Source organism: Salminus brasiliensis, chromosome 20 (assembly GCF_030463535.1).
Source record: "Salminus brasiliensis chromosome 20, fSalBra1.hap2, whole genome shotgun sequence".
In the NCBI taxonomy this organism is placed as follows: Eukaryota; Metazoa; Chordata; class Actinopteri; order Characiformes; family Bryconidae; genus Salminus; species Salminus brasiliensis.
The window spans coordinates 33,129,397-33,146,374 of record NC_132897.1 but is presented as its reverse complement, the minus strand read 5'-3'; the positions used below and the strand labels follow the sequence as shown (position 1 = coordinate 33,146,374).

At 44.2% G+C, this 16,978-nt stretch overlaps 1 protein-coding gene across 3 annotated transcripts in view; it reads left to right on the top strand.

Moving 5' to 3' along the window:
- loxl2b (lysyl oxidase-like 2b) overlaps nucleotides 1-5,382 on the top strand; it is a 37,092-nt gene extending 31,710 nt beyond the window's left edge. For all 3 annotated transcript variants that reach the window (XM_072664473.1, XM_072664472.1, XM_072664471.1), the window contains 6 exons: nucleotides 932-1,097; nucleotides 1,555-1,795; nucleotides 2,243-2,358; nucleotides 2,518-2,654; nucleotides 2,799-2,910; nucleotides 3,306-5,382. In XM_072664473.1, the coding sequence (XP_072520574.1) occupies nucleotides 932-1,097; nucleotides 1,555-1,795; nucleotides 2,243-2,358; nucleotides 2,518-2,654; nucleotides 2,799-2,910; nucleotides 3,306-3,376 (843 nt within the window). In that variant the 3' untranslated portion in view covers nucleotides 3,377-5,382. The remainder of the gene's footprint in view (nucleotides 1-931; nucleotides 1,098-1,554; nucleotides 1,796-2,242; nucleotides 2,359-2,517; nucleotides 2,655-2,798; nucleotides 2,911-3,305) is intronic.
- Nucleotides 5,383-16,978: the final 11,596 nt, after the last annotated feature.

Sequence of the window (16,978 nt, the reverse complement as noted above, 5' to 3'; positions counted from 1 at the left end):
CACATTCCTTGCATAATGGATTTGTGAAACCACAGTGAACCCCCCTCTCCCCCTCCCCCAATTTAAGACCATTTAAGCACATTTAAGACCAAGACTAAGATAAAGACGTCTCTAATAGGGGAGCTCTGGGTTTGAGAGAAATACAGCTGTTTGATTTTCCTCCAAAGCTCATTCTGCTCAAGCCTGAGCTTTTCCGACAGCCAGGGCCGTCTGGGTTTGGCGTTACTGAGGAAACACAGCCCTCCCTTCTGCTTCTGCAGGAATCCAGTCGCATAAACATCTGGACACAGATGGGAAATATTTAATTGGGGGAACGCATCCTGAAGCTAATAGATCTTTAATAGATACATGCATACCCCCCGACCAATTTGAGTCTGAGCAACCTGGAGAGCTAAAGCTATGGCTAAAGCTAAACCCTCACGCCCGGCACCTGGGGACTAGGTCTCTTGTTTAAACGGATGGACGGACGCGTTCAGCAAGGCTTTCAGGCTTTCAGCTGGGAGAACTGAAGGTCTGCAGTGGTCAGTTGTGTAACTGTCATTGCTTTAGACCTTGGTTCCTAGCCATGTGAAGAGCAACCAGACAATGGCTCCCTCTCCTGGTCAACGTGAAGCACGACTCTTAAGGAAGTTCCACTTCAGTGTCCTCAGTGAGGAAAAGCTGAATCACTAGCCCAGCCGATTAGACCCTGTGGACGTCCGCTCAGCCAATCCTTTAAGCACGTCTACGATTCGAGTGTCCTGTGGTTCTGACTTATGACTCTAATTGGTCAACACAGAGTGACGACCTTCTAGGTGTAAAAAAAAAAAAATAGACATGTGGCGCCCTCTTGTGGTCGACCCACCGCACTGTGACAGACATTTTCATAGTAAGAGTCTCACAAAGCCTTACCTTAAGCTTTCTCTGTGTGTGTGTGTGTTTGTGTGTGTAGGAGACATGGTACTGGCCTGGATTGGTAAATGCCGATGCAGTAGTGATGAGTGGAGTCCGCTGCGCCGGCACTGAGATGACCCTGTCTCACTGCCTCCATCATGGAGAGCATCTCATCTGCCCTAAAGGAGGAGCCCGATACGCCGCCGGAGTCTCCTGCTCAGAGAGTGAGAGCACATCCCATAATACCTCACACTTGTAGGAAGGTGTTTGTTCTAGTCCATTCTCTGTACTCCTTCATTATGGCGGCTCTAGAACGTCCCACAAAGTTAATGGTCTTCGAGATGCTACCACCCTTCGCCCACCCTCACAGTCCAGATGCCCCGTGATGGGGTTTGCTGCAAGTAGAAATAAGCGAGCACACCAGTCAGTCGTAGCCAAGTGCAAAACCATCGTCATGGACAAAGGACGCGACTTGACTGATGTCCAAAAGTGCATGATAATCATGGTACGTTCTAGAGCCAGCGTGTAGTGGTGCCAGAGAGGAACGGCGACTCCAGAGCAATCGGCACGCCACTGCAGGCCACTATGCTACACCAGCCACTAAACCCTACTAAATGCTTTCATTTGCTCATGATTTGTGCGTGTGTTTGATGCTGAGTGTTATTTTCCCCACATCTTTAGCCGCTCCAGACCTGGTGCTGAACCCTCAGGTGGTGGAGCAGACCACGTACCTGGAGGACCGGCCCATGTTCATGCTGCAGTGCGCCTACGAGGAGAACTGCCTGGCGTCCACCTCCAGCTCCACCCCGGCCAACTCCTACCGCCGCCTGCTGCGCTTCTCCTCGCAGATCCACAACAACGGCCAGTCTGACTTCAGGCCCAAGGCCTCCAGAGACTCCTGGGTCTGGCACGACTGCCACAGGTCAGGAAAGTGCTAAATGGCATGGGCTGTGGTGAAGGACTGGCCTGCTTTACTTTACTGGACTTTATTTATGTTTTTTGGACCATGTGAACGCCTTGATTCGTCCACACACACACACACACGTAGAACATCTGTGATTGGTCAGGATGCTCACAGCGTTAAGAGCCTATAAAGCATAGTCATAACCCCAATAAAACCACAGATGGTTTAGGCAAACAGAAGCTGATGTTTTTGGACACTGGACTATATAATACTCTATGTAACTGTTCCTCAATTATATATAATGGCAATAAAACATTTTATAGGTGGTCCTGTGTTGGACACATTCCCAATATAATCCATTTTTAGTGGTTCGAGGTCTTTTGCCTTCGCTTTTAGTGGTAATGCAATTTCTGAACATAAATATTGGCAAATTTCACTGGAAAATGACTTTCTTCTTTTTTTCAGGCATTACCACAGCATGGAAGTCTTCACTCATTATGACCTGCTGAGCTTAAACGGCACAAAAGTAGCAGAAGGACACAAGGCTAGCTTCTGCCTGGAGGACTCAGAGTGCGATGAAGGTTTGTGTGTGTGTGTGGGGGGGCTTTGTTTGTCTGGGATTTAGCGGATTGCTCTTCAGACTTGCCAACCTATTATTAAATAAATCCCTAAATAAGTCCTTTCCAACATCTAAAGCCCTCTAAGCAGCTGGTGTTTTATTTGTATTGTCGTTTATCCAGGGATTGAGAAGAGATACGAGTGTGCCAACTTCGGTGAGCAGGGTATCACAGTGGGCTGCTGGGACACGTACAGACACGACATCGACTGCCAGTGGGTGGACATCACTGACGTAAAGCCTGGGGATTACTTGTTTCAGGTGAGCTTTCTTCTGGTGTAGTTTCGTATACAAAGTAGGGATGGGAAACCCCGATGCAATCTTTCTCACACTGAAAGTGCAGATGTTTCTTTATTTGAATGAACGTGTACTGAACATGTGTTTTCCAATCTATGGCTTTTACAGATCGTCATCAACCCCAACTACGAGGTGGCTGAATCAGATTATACCAACAACGTTGTGAAATGCAGGTGTCGATATGATGGCCATCGTATATGGATGTACAACTGCCATATAGGTGAGACCTCTGAAACCATCCATTTATATGGGGTGGGATCTATGAAAAAGCAGACACCAGTCCCCAGCTCGATGCTGGCAAACAGATGAGGGGAGGAGCGTCATCTAGCCACCAGGAGAGAACGCAACCAATTGTGCTCTCCTGGACTCCGGCCACTGATAGCAAAGGCTCTGGATATGAACTTGTGTCGTATCCTTCGTCCAGGGGACGTGTTCTTACGTCCTTACTAGTGCTAGGGGAAGCTATTACAGATAGGTCAATTGGAAGAAAAAGGGTGAAAACGTTGGACGTCAAGAAGTCGTCTCCCGGTTAATCAAAATGCCTTTCATTTGATACAGAATTATGAAACTGAGTAAATACATACTCTGATGCCCTTCTGTCTGTTCTCTCCACAGGAGGATCGGTCAGCGCTGAAACGGAGGAGACATTCCCAGGCCTGCTGAACAACCAGGTGACCCACAGGTAAGAGTTCTCGCCAGAGGAACCAGCGAGATTGCCCCAACCACTACAACTCCCCAGCGTCAACACACCAGCGCAAAACCTTCACTGCCACAACTGAGATCAGCTCAGGATGCCTTAAAAAAAACCCACCCCAACGTGAATGACTGAAGACATCACCTGAAAGAAATAAGCTGCAGTCCTCAACACCACTCTATACACCAATTAGGACCTGAATTCCAAAGTGCCTCATGGTGTGCAGAGACAAAGACCCTTCCATGCCATCAGGTACATCTTGGTTTCTGCTGAGAACGGCTCTTCACCACTGAGCGAGATGAACCCCTCAAAACTTTGATGCCATCTGTGGAGATGGCAACTATGATGCACTTTGTTTAGCCCAAATGGACTCAACGCCTGGTCTGCAGGGAATGCAGAGCGTTGACAGGACTCCTGAAGCTTCGTCTGAAGTGATTACTATTTTGGTATCTTATGGTTTCGTGAAAAGCAATACAATCATGGGGTCACATTCACCAATGCAGCAAACAGTACAATCCCCGGGCCAGTCATAAGCAGAGATGGTTGTTACTTTCTAAATGTAATCATTTCTAACCGTAATATCATACATTGACTGGCTGCCAACTGAATTTCGCTAGTTTCTGCAGCAAGGCATTGGTAACCTCAACACATACATTTAAGCATTAGTTGGTCAGTACTCGGGCTATGAGAATACTCCTAATATAGATTACCTTGCTGAATGCACCAAATGGCTTAGTTATGGCTTAGTAATAGAAGCCATTTAAAAACTGTGGAAAGACAAACTGTTTGACTAGCACAATCATTATGAATCATCAATCATCAATGGTTAAGCTGGGTAACCAGCTCTTTTACCAGTATAGAGTACATCTGGATAACCAGCCATTTGAAACGCCACCAAACACCAGCTAGATTCTTCAGCAGGGATGTGAAGAGATTTGCTGGAAACATAAATGAATGAAGTCTATGTGCTCAAATGGTTCCTACTCCCTACGTAGTGCACTAGGTAGGTCATGATCTAACGACTTCTATACACAGGTAAAGACTTGTGTAAATGTGTTCTAGAAAGCCATTTGGGATTCAGATATAGACCACAGGACCACTCGTTTGACACTTAGCACGCAAAGCTACATGACTTACAAGTTCACTATGTAGGAATGTCCTGATCCGATCATGTGACTCCAGGCATTTTTAATGAATCGGTCAGCTTTAAAGCCTGGTCCAACCCGAGAAAGGAACTGGAAAACTACCCTAGACAGTGTTCATTTATGACCTTATAACAGTGAACCAAAGAATATAAAGATAAAGCTCTTTTAGGGGCTCTGAGTGGTTTAAGAGTATTATTTACAAAGATCGGATCGGAATCGGTCGACAGTCAGCATTGGTAGGCATAAAAGCTTGATTGGGACATCCCTAATAAATGTTCTTTTTGCTGGTGTAGCAAACCAGGGCCACAGTATCATCTGGCAATCGAGGCTAAAGCATTGCTGCTTTGTGATGATGCATATGAATCGTCATGCAGAACTGGATGGACCCTTACCGACCTAACGGGACACTACCATCAGAACCCCCCCCCACCCCTCAGTCACGCCGAGAACAAACGTACAGTCTTATAATCTAGCTATTTTTCTGCTTGTTTTTTCTACCTTTACTATTTGGCAACTCCATTTACAGCTAGTATAGTCCTATTCATCGCATTTAGGGTCATATCATGCATAGGAAGAAAAAAAAAGAATAGCTAGAACGATCATAGCTTCAATTAGTAACTTATTTTACGTCAGGGATTTGAACATGGATTTGTGTGTAGTTCATTTTTTTTGGTTGTCTTTTAATAATGTCCTATGTGTTCCAGTGGTGCTATCACAGATAAACCCTCTGTTTTTAGAGGGCACACGTCGTCATGTGACTGATTTATGTTATGCTTACTTGAATGCAGTGTAAAAATCCATACGGTCCATTTTTTTGTTTTGTTCTGTAGCAATAAATAAATGTAAGCCTTCAGCAATAAACCGTTGTCTACTGTTATTTATGAATGTATTGAAAGGAACCAGGCATCAGTCGCTTAATGATGGTAGTTAATGATGGTAAAACAGTGAGGAATCTATGGGGACTATTTTTTTGCTGCACCACACCCAGGATGCTGCATGTATCCCTACACCATGAACGTGTTTTAGACCACAATCAGTGTCAAAACAGTGTCTCGGGCATCAAGAAGTGTGTGAGCGGGAGTTTTAAGAGGTTCATACGCCTGGGTCCATTCACCACCACTGTGAAAAGGTTAGCGCAGACCACAATAATGGATTTTGCTTTTTTCTAGTTGTGGGACAAAAGCAGAACTAGGGATGTCCCAATCTGATCCAGTGGATTGGGATCGGGCCGATTCAGGCATATTTGAATGGATCGGGTCTTGGCTATTTTAATCCCAATCCCGATCCGGTGTTCTCAAGGCAACATAGACGAACATATAACCCAGCCGGCTGCGGCAGCAGTGTGGACAATCTCCGAAGGTAAATGAAAGAGTTGAGGTTCTGCAGTGTGAAGCTAGTGGTCTGACCCTTTATTAAACTCTCACTGAAACGCTCTGTTTTACCAGCGGGAGAACCGGCACTTGTCTTTCTCTGTTTATAAACCAGCACTGAGGAACCCATTCAGAAACGAGTGGTGGCTAACGCTAATGCTAACACACACACTAGCTATAGAAACACCAAATCTCACACACACACACACACACACACACACACACACACACACACCAGTTATTTCACACCAGTAGGCCAACAACCACAGAGATCAGTCAGGAAGGGATCAGACTGCAGTGTTGTGAAGGAGCTGGGAGCTGATTGGTCAGGGAGGAGAGTCAGACTGGATTAGAAGATATTAAACACTATAAAAGAGTAATTTTAAGAAAAGTCTGGACTAAACTAAATCAATCAGTCCAATCATGTCTGATTATAGAAAGTGATACTGAAAATAAAGGGATGTAAATAAATAAATAAATACCCTGATCTGAACATCCTTAAGTAGAACCATTTGGATACTGAGTGTGGCACCTCCCCACCCCGTCCCCCGACCCAGACGTCTGGCTCAGTCTCGACTCTTTCAGTCTAACATTGACTGCACATGAATAGGCTGCACCACAAGAGGGTGCTCTTGTCCCAGTTCATGGTCTCCTAAGAGGGGACATCAGGCTTACCTGCCAATCTGAGAGACCTGCAACTCAAGCACCGTCCTTTCTCTCCTCAAGCCCACTCCAGCAGGCCGCCCAGAGCCTGTGTTCCCGAACCTGGCGGCCATCCAGCACGTCTCTCCACTGGCAGCCACTTCAGACCAGCAGGGTTTACATTCCACACGGGTCAGTGTATACGTCGGGCGGTGAACGGCATACGTGAAGATGGATGTCCGCCTGCACTCTGCTCCTTCAGGCGCAGGTTTGCTTATGCAAGCGGACGGCGCACTTCAGGTGATTTATGGCCCGGCGACCTGCTCTCCCAGGTCGATTGCAGCTCTGTTTTACATACACCAACATCCAGGTCCAGCTCTCTCCTTCGGTCGGGACAGCACGTTTTCCCAACAGCTCCTCGGCCTCCTGGGCGTTATCAACAGCCAGGCCGCTGAAACAGTCCAGGCTGTAGAGTTTTATTTGAGGCGGGTTTGAATTTTTTAAATCATGCTGGTGTACCAATGCCGAGATGCAAGACGTGATACGAGGCGACGGGCGAAAAAAATCTGGGAAGGAAAACCCTCGTCGTCCTGCCAGCTGGTCTTTTTTAGAGATGTTTTGGATGCTTGGAGCGAAATGGATGTTGAACAGGTCCTCCGCTGGCCCTGTGAGATGAATCAGTAATAATGAAGAATAATATAGAGGGGTAGATGCAGGGTGTTCTAAGGTCACACACTCTTTTGGCCACAGTTTTTAGTTATTATTTTTATTTCAGATTTTTTAACCCATTTTCTGCCCAATATGGATCACCCCCCCATCACATGCAATGCTTCCAACAGTGGGCGGGGGAAGGCCGAAACAGGCCTCCTTAGCCATGTGCACAGCCAGCCAGCGCCTCTCTTCCCGAACTGCCACAGATGCGACGCCACCGGGCAAACAACCAACAAAGGAAAGCGCCATGTACCCGGCTCTAATGCATCGACCAGCAGACGCCAGTGCTGGCCGACGCTGCAGTGAGTGGAGTGATGTGGGGAGAAAGCCCAGTCATCTATCCTGGAGAGAGCAAGGCCAACAGTGCTAACAGCACTGTGGCAGAGTGGTGTTTGGAGGGTAAATAAAATGCCTATATTTGTGTATTTTGTAGTCATGGCAACTCCTGGTTCCATACTGACCCATCGAGGTACGGACTTCACAAAACCTCTGAAGGTGTCCTGTGGTATCTGACACCGCCAAGAGCATCTATGGGCGCCCATGACCCTGGTGCAGGTTCACTGGTTGTCCTTCCATGAAGCACTTGAGGTAGGCACTGACCACTGCAATACCGGGAACACCCCACAAGACGAGATGACCCAGTCGTCTAGAACATTAGCTTCTGTTCACTTGCTGCCTAGCATATCTTCATTAATTAGTTATTCACTAATATATCGGTAATAACCACAGGTCATCAATATCGGCCCCCGTGATCAGCCAACCAATATATCGGCCGAGACCTCATAATAATGATCTACTGGGCCAAGTATTCATTCTTGGTGGTCGGGAATCTGTAAATGACGAGGAATCCTGCATAGTGATGGATTCAGCAGGTTGACGGATTTTGGGGGGGGGGGGGTACTGTGTGGATAAAAATACAATTCTGGAAAGTTTATGTGGGCTGGATGTTTATGTTTTAAAAGCATTAAAAGGTCATAACAGCTCAGCTGGAATCTTCCCCTGAGAGTCACTGACCGATGCTGCCCACCACCGTTACAGTTGTTTATAAAGTCGCCCTGCCGCCCGTGTGTTTCTGCTCAAATTTATAAAAACCCTACAAGAATAGAATAAACAGACTGCCAGACTAAGAGTGTAATGTGATCATGTGGGCAACCCACCAGAGTAACTCCAGGAGGGGTAAGCTGGAACAAGTGGACAGTCCCTAATTCAATGTCTGTATTGTTTTTGTTATTATATTATTAATTATAATTAAAATCTTAAAAACTTAATGCCTTGTTGCATTTTTTAGTGGGTAATGTATAAATTACGATTGTATTAATTAATATATTAATATATGGTTAATATAAATATATAATATATCTTTCATTCATTTCAACTTTCATTACATTTTAGTGTAGCATGTAACAAAATATTTCTAAATACATTATATAGATAGTTACAAATACATATCCAGTGTATGTTTCAAAGTATATATATATTAACTTACCTTAATAAATTCATACTACTACTAATAATAATGATACTGTTGATAAAAATCATGAAAATAATGATGAAATGATAATATACAAATGACAAACATACCAATATAATAATTAAATATTCATGTAATTTAAAACATGTAGAAAATTATTACATTGTCCTGCATTATAATAAATCAGCATTTTTAGCCCAAAATAAATTCTTAATATATATAATATCAACCAGTAAAATTGTTAGCTTTAAATCAAATGACAATTATTTTATAATATGTTATTTTTTATATTAAAATGTTTTTTGTGTGTAATATTTAAGAATATCAGTGAGCTGGTATTAACATGCTCCAATAAATCGCAAATTAATTAATATCTAATAATGGGTTAATGACTGTAAACATGGCAATTATTAATCTATATTAATACATGCTTCCATTTCAACACCACATTCATTAAACATGTTTTTATTGAGCAACATATCAATAATTAATCATTCATTTGCATATAGAAATAGAATAAATCAGATTTCTGTAGAAATGATTTGGTCATTTTTGAATTTTAATAATTCATAGTTTTCAATGGCTTTCTCCTAGTTAATATCTTGCACAAATAACTTTAAAGGAAGGTGTGAAATGCAATCACAGTGGCATGCGAATGTGTGGGCCCCTCTAAAATAAATATAAATCCATTAAACTTCTTAAGTTTAAATTTCTTAGGTCTGTGGCTTCTTCACAATCATCGTTAGAAAAGAACTCTCAAACCTCGTCCCATCAATCAGCAGCCTGGGCTCCTCTATGCAGCTGCCTAATACTCTAAACTTTACAATCATTGATGCCCACAAAGCAGGAGAAGACTACAAGAAGATAGCAGAGTGTTTTCATGAAGCTGTTACCTCAGTTCTTAACATAATAAAGAAATGGCAGCTAACAGAAAATCTTTCGGATAGAACTGCTTGTAGCATTGCTAGAAAGTTAACGGTAGAGTCTGTACAATGCTAAATGCTTCCAGTATTTTTCAGGTAGTTGCTTGTACTGCTAACCTTGTGGCTATACGCTTTCCATTACTTGTTAGCTACATAAAAAAAACGTGCAAAACTGAAGGAGAAAACGTTGGACATAAAACCAAAGGCTTCGGTTCCTCTGCAAGTTCCAAATCTGCCCTAAACCATGTTCTTTGCACCGTGCCTGCCAAAGTTCGCATGCCTTCCTCAGCTGAGAGCTGTAAATCAGCTAGAGAATCAGGCGAGAAGCAGCAGATTTCATCCCAGATGTGTTTGGAGGAGAACAGAAGACATATTACATTGAAAGTGACAATCGCCGTTCAACCATCCAAGGATGGCAAGTAGTCCGTCAAAAGGCTGCTGACAGGCCGTTCTTTAATGTTGTCTATCATTCCCTTCGTGACTCCATGTTCAAGATGATTTCTTGTAACATTTGCCGTTTAATTGAGGTGCCGCAGAGGTTCTGAAGTCACGCCAAACGTCTTCTGTTCCTTTCTCAGTTCCTGATTGCAGTACCAATGCGATGAATCCCAGACTCCTTCGCCAGGCTCAGCTGATCTGATTCACCAGCCTTAACGTCTGGAGACCAGCTCCACATGGGACGACGTAACCTCTTTTAAGGCAAACACTGAAATCTGCGCCTCCTTAACCTCAATTAGAGCCACGTTCGTCAAATTACAACCAATTCCAAAATCCCCAACCATGCAGTTGAGATTTACTAAGTGAATAAATAAAACTCCTGACGGTAAACGCACCTGGAGAGCATGTGGAGTCCAATCAACAAGGCTAAAGGGGACTTTCTGAAGAGCTTGAGAGTCACACCTCACAAAAGCTAGTACAGGTCAAATAAGATTGATTAATTTCTTCTACAGCAAGGGAACAGTCCCCAGCTAATATGACCTGTATGGGTAGCCCAACTGGGAACCAGCGAGTTTTGTCCTCAGGTTCCACATTGGCTCCACATATGGATGCACACCAGGGTCAGTGATGGGACCAGAAGGATGGGTTGTTAAGCATGGGTCCTTCACTGCATTCAGGGCATATATGAGACCCATGTGAGATTAGAGTGGGCTGTCATGTTAGGGCCCATTTGGGAAGCCCAACTGGATCCCTGGAAAACCACCTAGCCTGGAAGGTTCTGAGAATCTGAGCCACCTGTGATGGCTAGACGACTGGGTGGCCCAGTCTTAGCATCTCCAAAACATCAGGAGGGTCTGGAGGGTGTTGTAGGGTGTTGTAGGGTATGTAGTGGTCAGTACTTACCAAAAGTGCTCCAAGAAAGGACAACCTTGAAATGGGAAGAGGGTCGAGGGCACCTAAGGCCCTTGAATAAAAAAAACACCAAAAAAACAACAAAGTCCATGTCCCTCCATTGTATACACCACGCACGGTGAGCCACACTCTTGATGTTATCTTCAGGAATCTGCGCATAAAAGTAGTAGGCATTTTGTTGTTACCATCTGCTTTGGAAATTCAACTGCAGAACACAGGGAATGGCCTTCCATGAAAGATGGGAAAATAAGAGAGCCTTTTGGTGGGTGTTGATGGGCTCGAAGGAAATCAGTCAGAGGAGACCACCGGGATTCTGACAGGTCCGCAACCACCACATCCTAGGGAGTAGAAGGCTGAGGCCAAATTGAAACCAGTCAGGTCAGCTCTGAGCAGGAAAGGCAAGGGGTGAAGGGAAATGTGCCATAAAGCTTAAGAAACCCTCCGTTGAAAAACAAAGATCCTGCAGTACTGGGCTCAGGTCAGAGAGCGCATTTCATTTATTTATTATCATTTAAGTCAAACTGGCCATTAAGCACAAGTTCTTTATTTTCCAGACGATATCTCTGAGGTGATAAGATCGCTTGTCTAAGGAAGGAGAAAGTCAAAGAAGTAAAGAAAACAGGTTTCCAAGTTTCCAAAACTGGAATTCATAAAGTAACTCAAAGATTCAGAGACAAGGGCACTCCAAACCATCATGCATGACCTGACAGACCACCAAAGCTAAGCTGCCCCCTTATCAGATAAGAGATCTTTGAGAGACCAAGCTCCACTCTCGAGATCTCCACAAGATCATATGTGGAAAATAGTATTGGGACAGCATTGAGCGATAAGAGCATTAGTAAGGTCAGGATGTTGGATGATGATCACCACCCCACCTCATACCAAACTCCTTAACTCATCCCAAAAGCATTTGCATCATTTGAGACAGAACAGTTTCCACTGCTCCACAGCTCAATGCTGGGGGGCTTTATACCCCCTCTAGCCCACGCCTAGTGTCAAGAATAGTACCAATAGGTTCATGTTTATCTGCTCTATTCTATTGGCAGTACTTCTCCACAGGGACTAGACCAGCTCTGTATCAGCTGAATGTAGCTGAATGCATTCATTAGAAGGGCTATCCACAAACCTTTGGTCATATAGTGCATCTTGCCCTAGACCTAGTACTAGTACAAAAGTAGTGACTGCATCTGAGTGGATTTGCAAGTGTATGGACTACAGGAAGGTCCAGTCAGAATTGTGGCCGAAAGGCGATACTGTAGACTAGGATTTCTGCCACTGCTGGTAGACCCGTATGACCGTATGCTTCCATACACCTCCTTCCTTCACACTATGACCAAATGCAGTCACTCCTTTAAGCCAATCATTAACTGTATCTGCTTTGCGACTCATTTCCCACACATCCAATGAGACACTGTACCAACTCTTCTCATAGTATGAGCCCGCCACACAACCCCGCAGGTATTTATGGCCCGATCATCCTCGTGTAAGTATCCTAGCATTTACAAAGGGCTCTTTGACTCAGGACAATGGGGCCCAAAGAATCGCTTTGAAACTCCATCCTCCATCATGTATAAGATCTATTTAACCTGGCAAAGATCTATTTCAACATTTAGAGGTTTCCTTAAGTGCCTTTATCGAAGAGCCGTTAAAGAAACCTTTGTTTGTACGTATAATAACTACACGGGTCATAAAAATTCCAAAAATGCGAGGGACAACCAAAGTGGTAGAGAGGGTAATAAGAAAGCGCATAGTTGGAGAGGACGGGAATCCATCAGGCCTTTCCTTGGACCTCTGAACTGGCTCCAAGTTGCACTTCTCTGTTTCCCAGGAACTTTCGAGAAGACCTGAGCAGATCTGAGAAAAAAAAACCTCTGGATGTGCTCTTCTGCCTTGAGCAGACTTTCGCCTCTGGTCTGTTTTGGAACGCAGGAACCACGGTTCAAACCGCTATTCATTGTCTTTGCATCTTTCCATTACGTAGGACACTGGGGCTGATTATTCTTAAGGAAACAGAAAGCCCATCTGGGTTTTCTCGGAATTCTCAGAAGTAGTCTTTTGGGAGAGAACACCGGAGTTAACAAAAGTACAGTGATTTTGAGAACTGCTCTTATGGGTGCAGAACGTCCTGTCTATTACGGTGTAATCTCAAACTCGAGGTGTCAAAAGGAAACAGAAAGAGTGATATATGGCACGAATCTCGTCTTAATCAACATCCGCGGTTCAGATCATTGCAGACGCTCCTCACCTAGGGCATGGGAAAATATGAAATACAGTCGAAGAGGTGCAATCCATCATCCTTCCGATGTAATATCTCAGTGCCGGTTTGGCTCTGACAAGTGGAGAACACCCAGCACGCTCCTGGTCAATCCATTTTGCACAAAAGATAAACAAGACATCCTGCTATCTATGGCAAAGAGCAGAAATCCACAGTAGTCCATTTTAGAGATATATGACTGAACCGAGTGTTACATGAAGACATAAGTCAGGCCTATTTTCCTGGCAAACTTGCAGCAGAGGAAAAAGTATTACAGGTCTGCAGGACCTGAAGGTGGTTCGGCCAAATATCAAATTTACACAATTTTCCCTTTAGCCCAAAGGTACTTCATCAGCCAAGGCATATTTTAGCCTGGAGCTACGAGGCTAACAAGCACACATAACCACCAGGTTTAACACTATGCAGAACCATCAAACACGGTTCTGTAAAGCATGCCAAATTGTTAAGACATCTCAAATGCTGCTGCTGTTGTTTGCTAGCTAGATTAGCCCCATAGCTCCAGTGCAAAACTGAAGAAGCAAGCTCCAGGTACCAAACGTGTATTGGCTGACTGGGTTTTGCTCTCAGAAGTTGTCTGGAGATGTTTCTAGAGTTCCTCGTCTAGGGCTTGGGCTAAAATGATAGATAGCATTAGCTCAGTTATGGCTGGTTAGCTAGATTAGCCTCATAGCTCCAGTGCAAAACTGAAGAAGCAAGCTCCAGGTACCAAACGTGTCTTGGCTGACTGGGTTTTGCTCTCAGAAGTTGTCTGGAGATGTTTCTAGAGTTCCTTATCTAGGGCTTGGGTAAAATGATGGATAGCATTAGCTCAGTTAAGGCTGGTTAGCTAGATTAGCCTCATAGCAATCTCCTGGTATCACACTGGGCTACATTAGCCTCGCAACCGGATGTTTTTTTTTAATATGGTTCAAACTAGGGTTAGGCTAGCTGCACTCTGTCCTACATAGTCTTCCGAACTGCTTCTTTCATGTGGCCACCTTGTATGGCCCACCAGCCCCCAAACACCAGGGCTTTTCCAGATGCTGTTCGGGCAAGAAGGTTCAATCAAGGACAAACGCAAGCATGTGGAGCACCAGGCATCTTCCATACCGCTGCTGCTGTAAACACATGGGACCGCCTTAGATGGTAAGAACAGAGTGGAGGGGGCCCCGAGACGTATCCATGTGTATGTTAACAGCCTCAGCAAAGCTCTGAGATCCAGAACGTTGTCCTGCCTGAAGCAATAACAGCCTCCATCCTGCTCTGGCAAGATACTTTCCAGTCACTTTATTAGGTACTCAGTAGCCAAGAGGCTAACATTGCCTTTTGCAGTCAATCAGTAAGCAAGTAGCCAAGAGACTGGATGTACAAGGTAGATGTGTCCAATAAAGTGGCCGGTATGTTGGAGGCACAAGGCAGGTGTTTTTAATAAAGTGGCCAGTAAGTGGAAGCACAAGGCAGGTGTTTTTAATAAAGTGGCCAGTGAACAAAAGTACAAGGCAGGTGTTTTTAATAAAGTGGCCAGTGAGTGAAAGCACACGGTAGGGTGTTTCTATTAAAATGACCATTAAGGAGAGGCCTAAAGTAGATATTTCCAATGAAATGACCAGTACAGAGAAGTACAAGAAGTTCCTAATAAAGTGGTCAGTGGGTGAAAGTACACGGTGGGTGTTTCTAATAAAGTGGCCAGTGAGCGTAAGCACAAGGTAGGATTTTGTAATAAAGTGGCCAGTGAGTGGAAGCACAAGGTAAAGGTTTCTAATAAAGTGGCCAGTGGGTGAAGGTACAAGGCAGGTGTTTCTAATAAAGTGGCCAGTGAGTGGAAGCACAAGGTAGGGGTTTCTAATAAAGTGGCCAGTGAGTAGAAGCACAAGGTAGGTGTTTCTAATAAAGTGGCCGGTGAGTGGAAGCACAAGGTAGGGGTTTCTAATAAAGTAGTTAGTGGGTGAAGGTACAAGGCAGATGTTTCTAATAAAGTGGCCATTAAGTGGAAGAAGCACAAGGTAGGGGTTTCTAATAAAGTGGCCAGTGAGTTGAAGAAGCACAAGGTAGGGGTTTCTAATAAAGTGGCCAGTTAGTAGAAACACAAGGTAAGGGTTTCTAATAAAGTGGCCAGTAAGTAGAAACACAAGGTAAGGGTTTCTAATAAAGTGGCCAGTAAGTAGAAGCACAAGGTAGGAGTTTCTAATAAAGTGGCCAGTGAGTAGAAGAAGCACAAGGTAAGGGTTTCTAATAAAGTGGCCAGTTAGTAGAAGCACAAGGTAGGGGTTTCTAATAAAGTGGCCAGTTAGTAGAAACACAAGGTAAGTGTTTCTATTAAAGTGGCCATTAAGGAGAGGCCTAAAGTAGATATTTCCAATGAAATGACCAGTACAGAGAAGTACAAGACTGAGGTTCCTAATAAAGTGTTCAGTGGGCGTAAGCACAAGTAGGTGTTTCTAATAAACTGGCCAGTGAGCGTAAGCACAAGTAGGTGTAATAAAGTTCTAATAAAGTGGTCAGTGGGTGAAAGTACAAAGTAGGGGTTTCTGATAAAGTGGCCAGTTAGTGGAAGAAGCACAAGGTAGGGGTTTCTAATAAAGGGGTCAGTGGGTGAAAGTACAAAGTAGATGTTTCTGATAAAGTGGCCAGTGAGTAGAAGCACAAGGTAAGGGTTTCTAATAAAGTAGTTAGTGGGTGAAGGTACAAGGTAGGGGTTTCTAATAAAGTGGCCAGTTAGTAGAAGCACAAGGTAGGGGTTTCTAATAAAGTGGCCATTAAGTGGAAGAAGCACAAGGTAGGGGTTTCTAATAAAGTGGCCATTAAGTGGAAGAAGCACAAGGTAAGGGTTTCTAATAAAGTGGCCAGTTAGTAAAAAGACAAGGTAAGGGTTTCTAATAAAGTGGCCATTAAGTGGAAGAAGCACAAGGTAGGGGTTTCTAATAAAGTGGCCAGTGAGTGGAAGAAGCACAAGGTAGGGGTTTCTAATAAAGTGGCCAGTGAGTGGAAGCACAAGGTAGGGGTTTCTAATAAAGTGGCCAGTGAGTGGAAGCACAAGGAAGGGGTTTCTAATAAAGTGGCCAGTTAGTAGAAGCACAAGGTAGGGGTTTCTAATAAAGTGGCCATTAAGTGGAAGAAGCACAAGGTAGGGGTTTCTAATAAAGTGGCCATTAAGTGGAAGAAGCACAAGGTAAGGGTTTCTAATAAAGTGGCCAGTTAGTAAAAAGACAAGGTAAGGGTTTCTAGTAAAGTGGCCATTAAGTGGAAGAAGCACAAGGTAGGGGTTTCTAATGAAGTGGCCAGTGAGTGGAAGAAGCACAAGGTAGGGGTTTCTAATAAAGTGGCCAGTGAGTGGAAGCACAAGGTAGGGGTTTCTAATAAAGTGGCCAGTGAGTGGAAGAAGCACAAGGTAGGGGTTTCTAATAAAGTGGCCAGTGAGTGGAAGCACAAGGTAGGGGTTTCTAATAAAGTGGCCAGTGAGTGGAAGCACAAGGAAAGGGTTTCTAATAAAGTGGCCAGTTAGTAGAAGCACAAGGTAGGGGTTTCTAATAAAGTGGCCATTAAGTGGAAGAAGCACAAGGTAGGGGTTTCTAATAAAGTGGCCATTAAGTGGAAGAAGCACAAGGTAAGGGTTTCTAATAAAGTGGCCAGTTAGTAAAAAGACAAGGTAAGGGTTTCTAATAAAGTGGCCAGTGAGTGGAAGCACAAGGAAGGGGTTTCTAATAAAGTGGCCAGTTAGTAGAAGCACA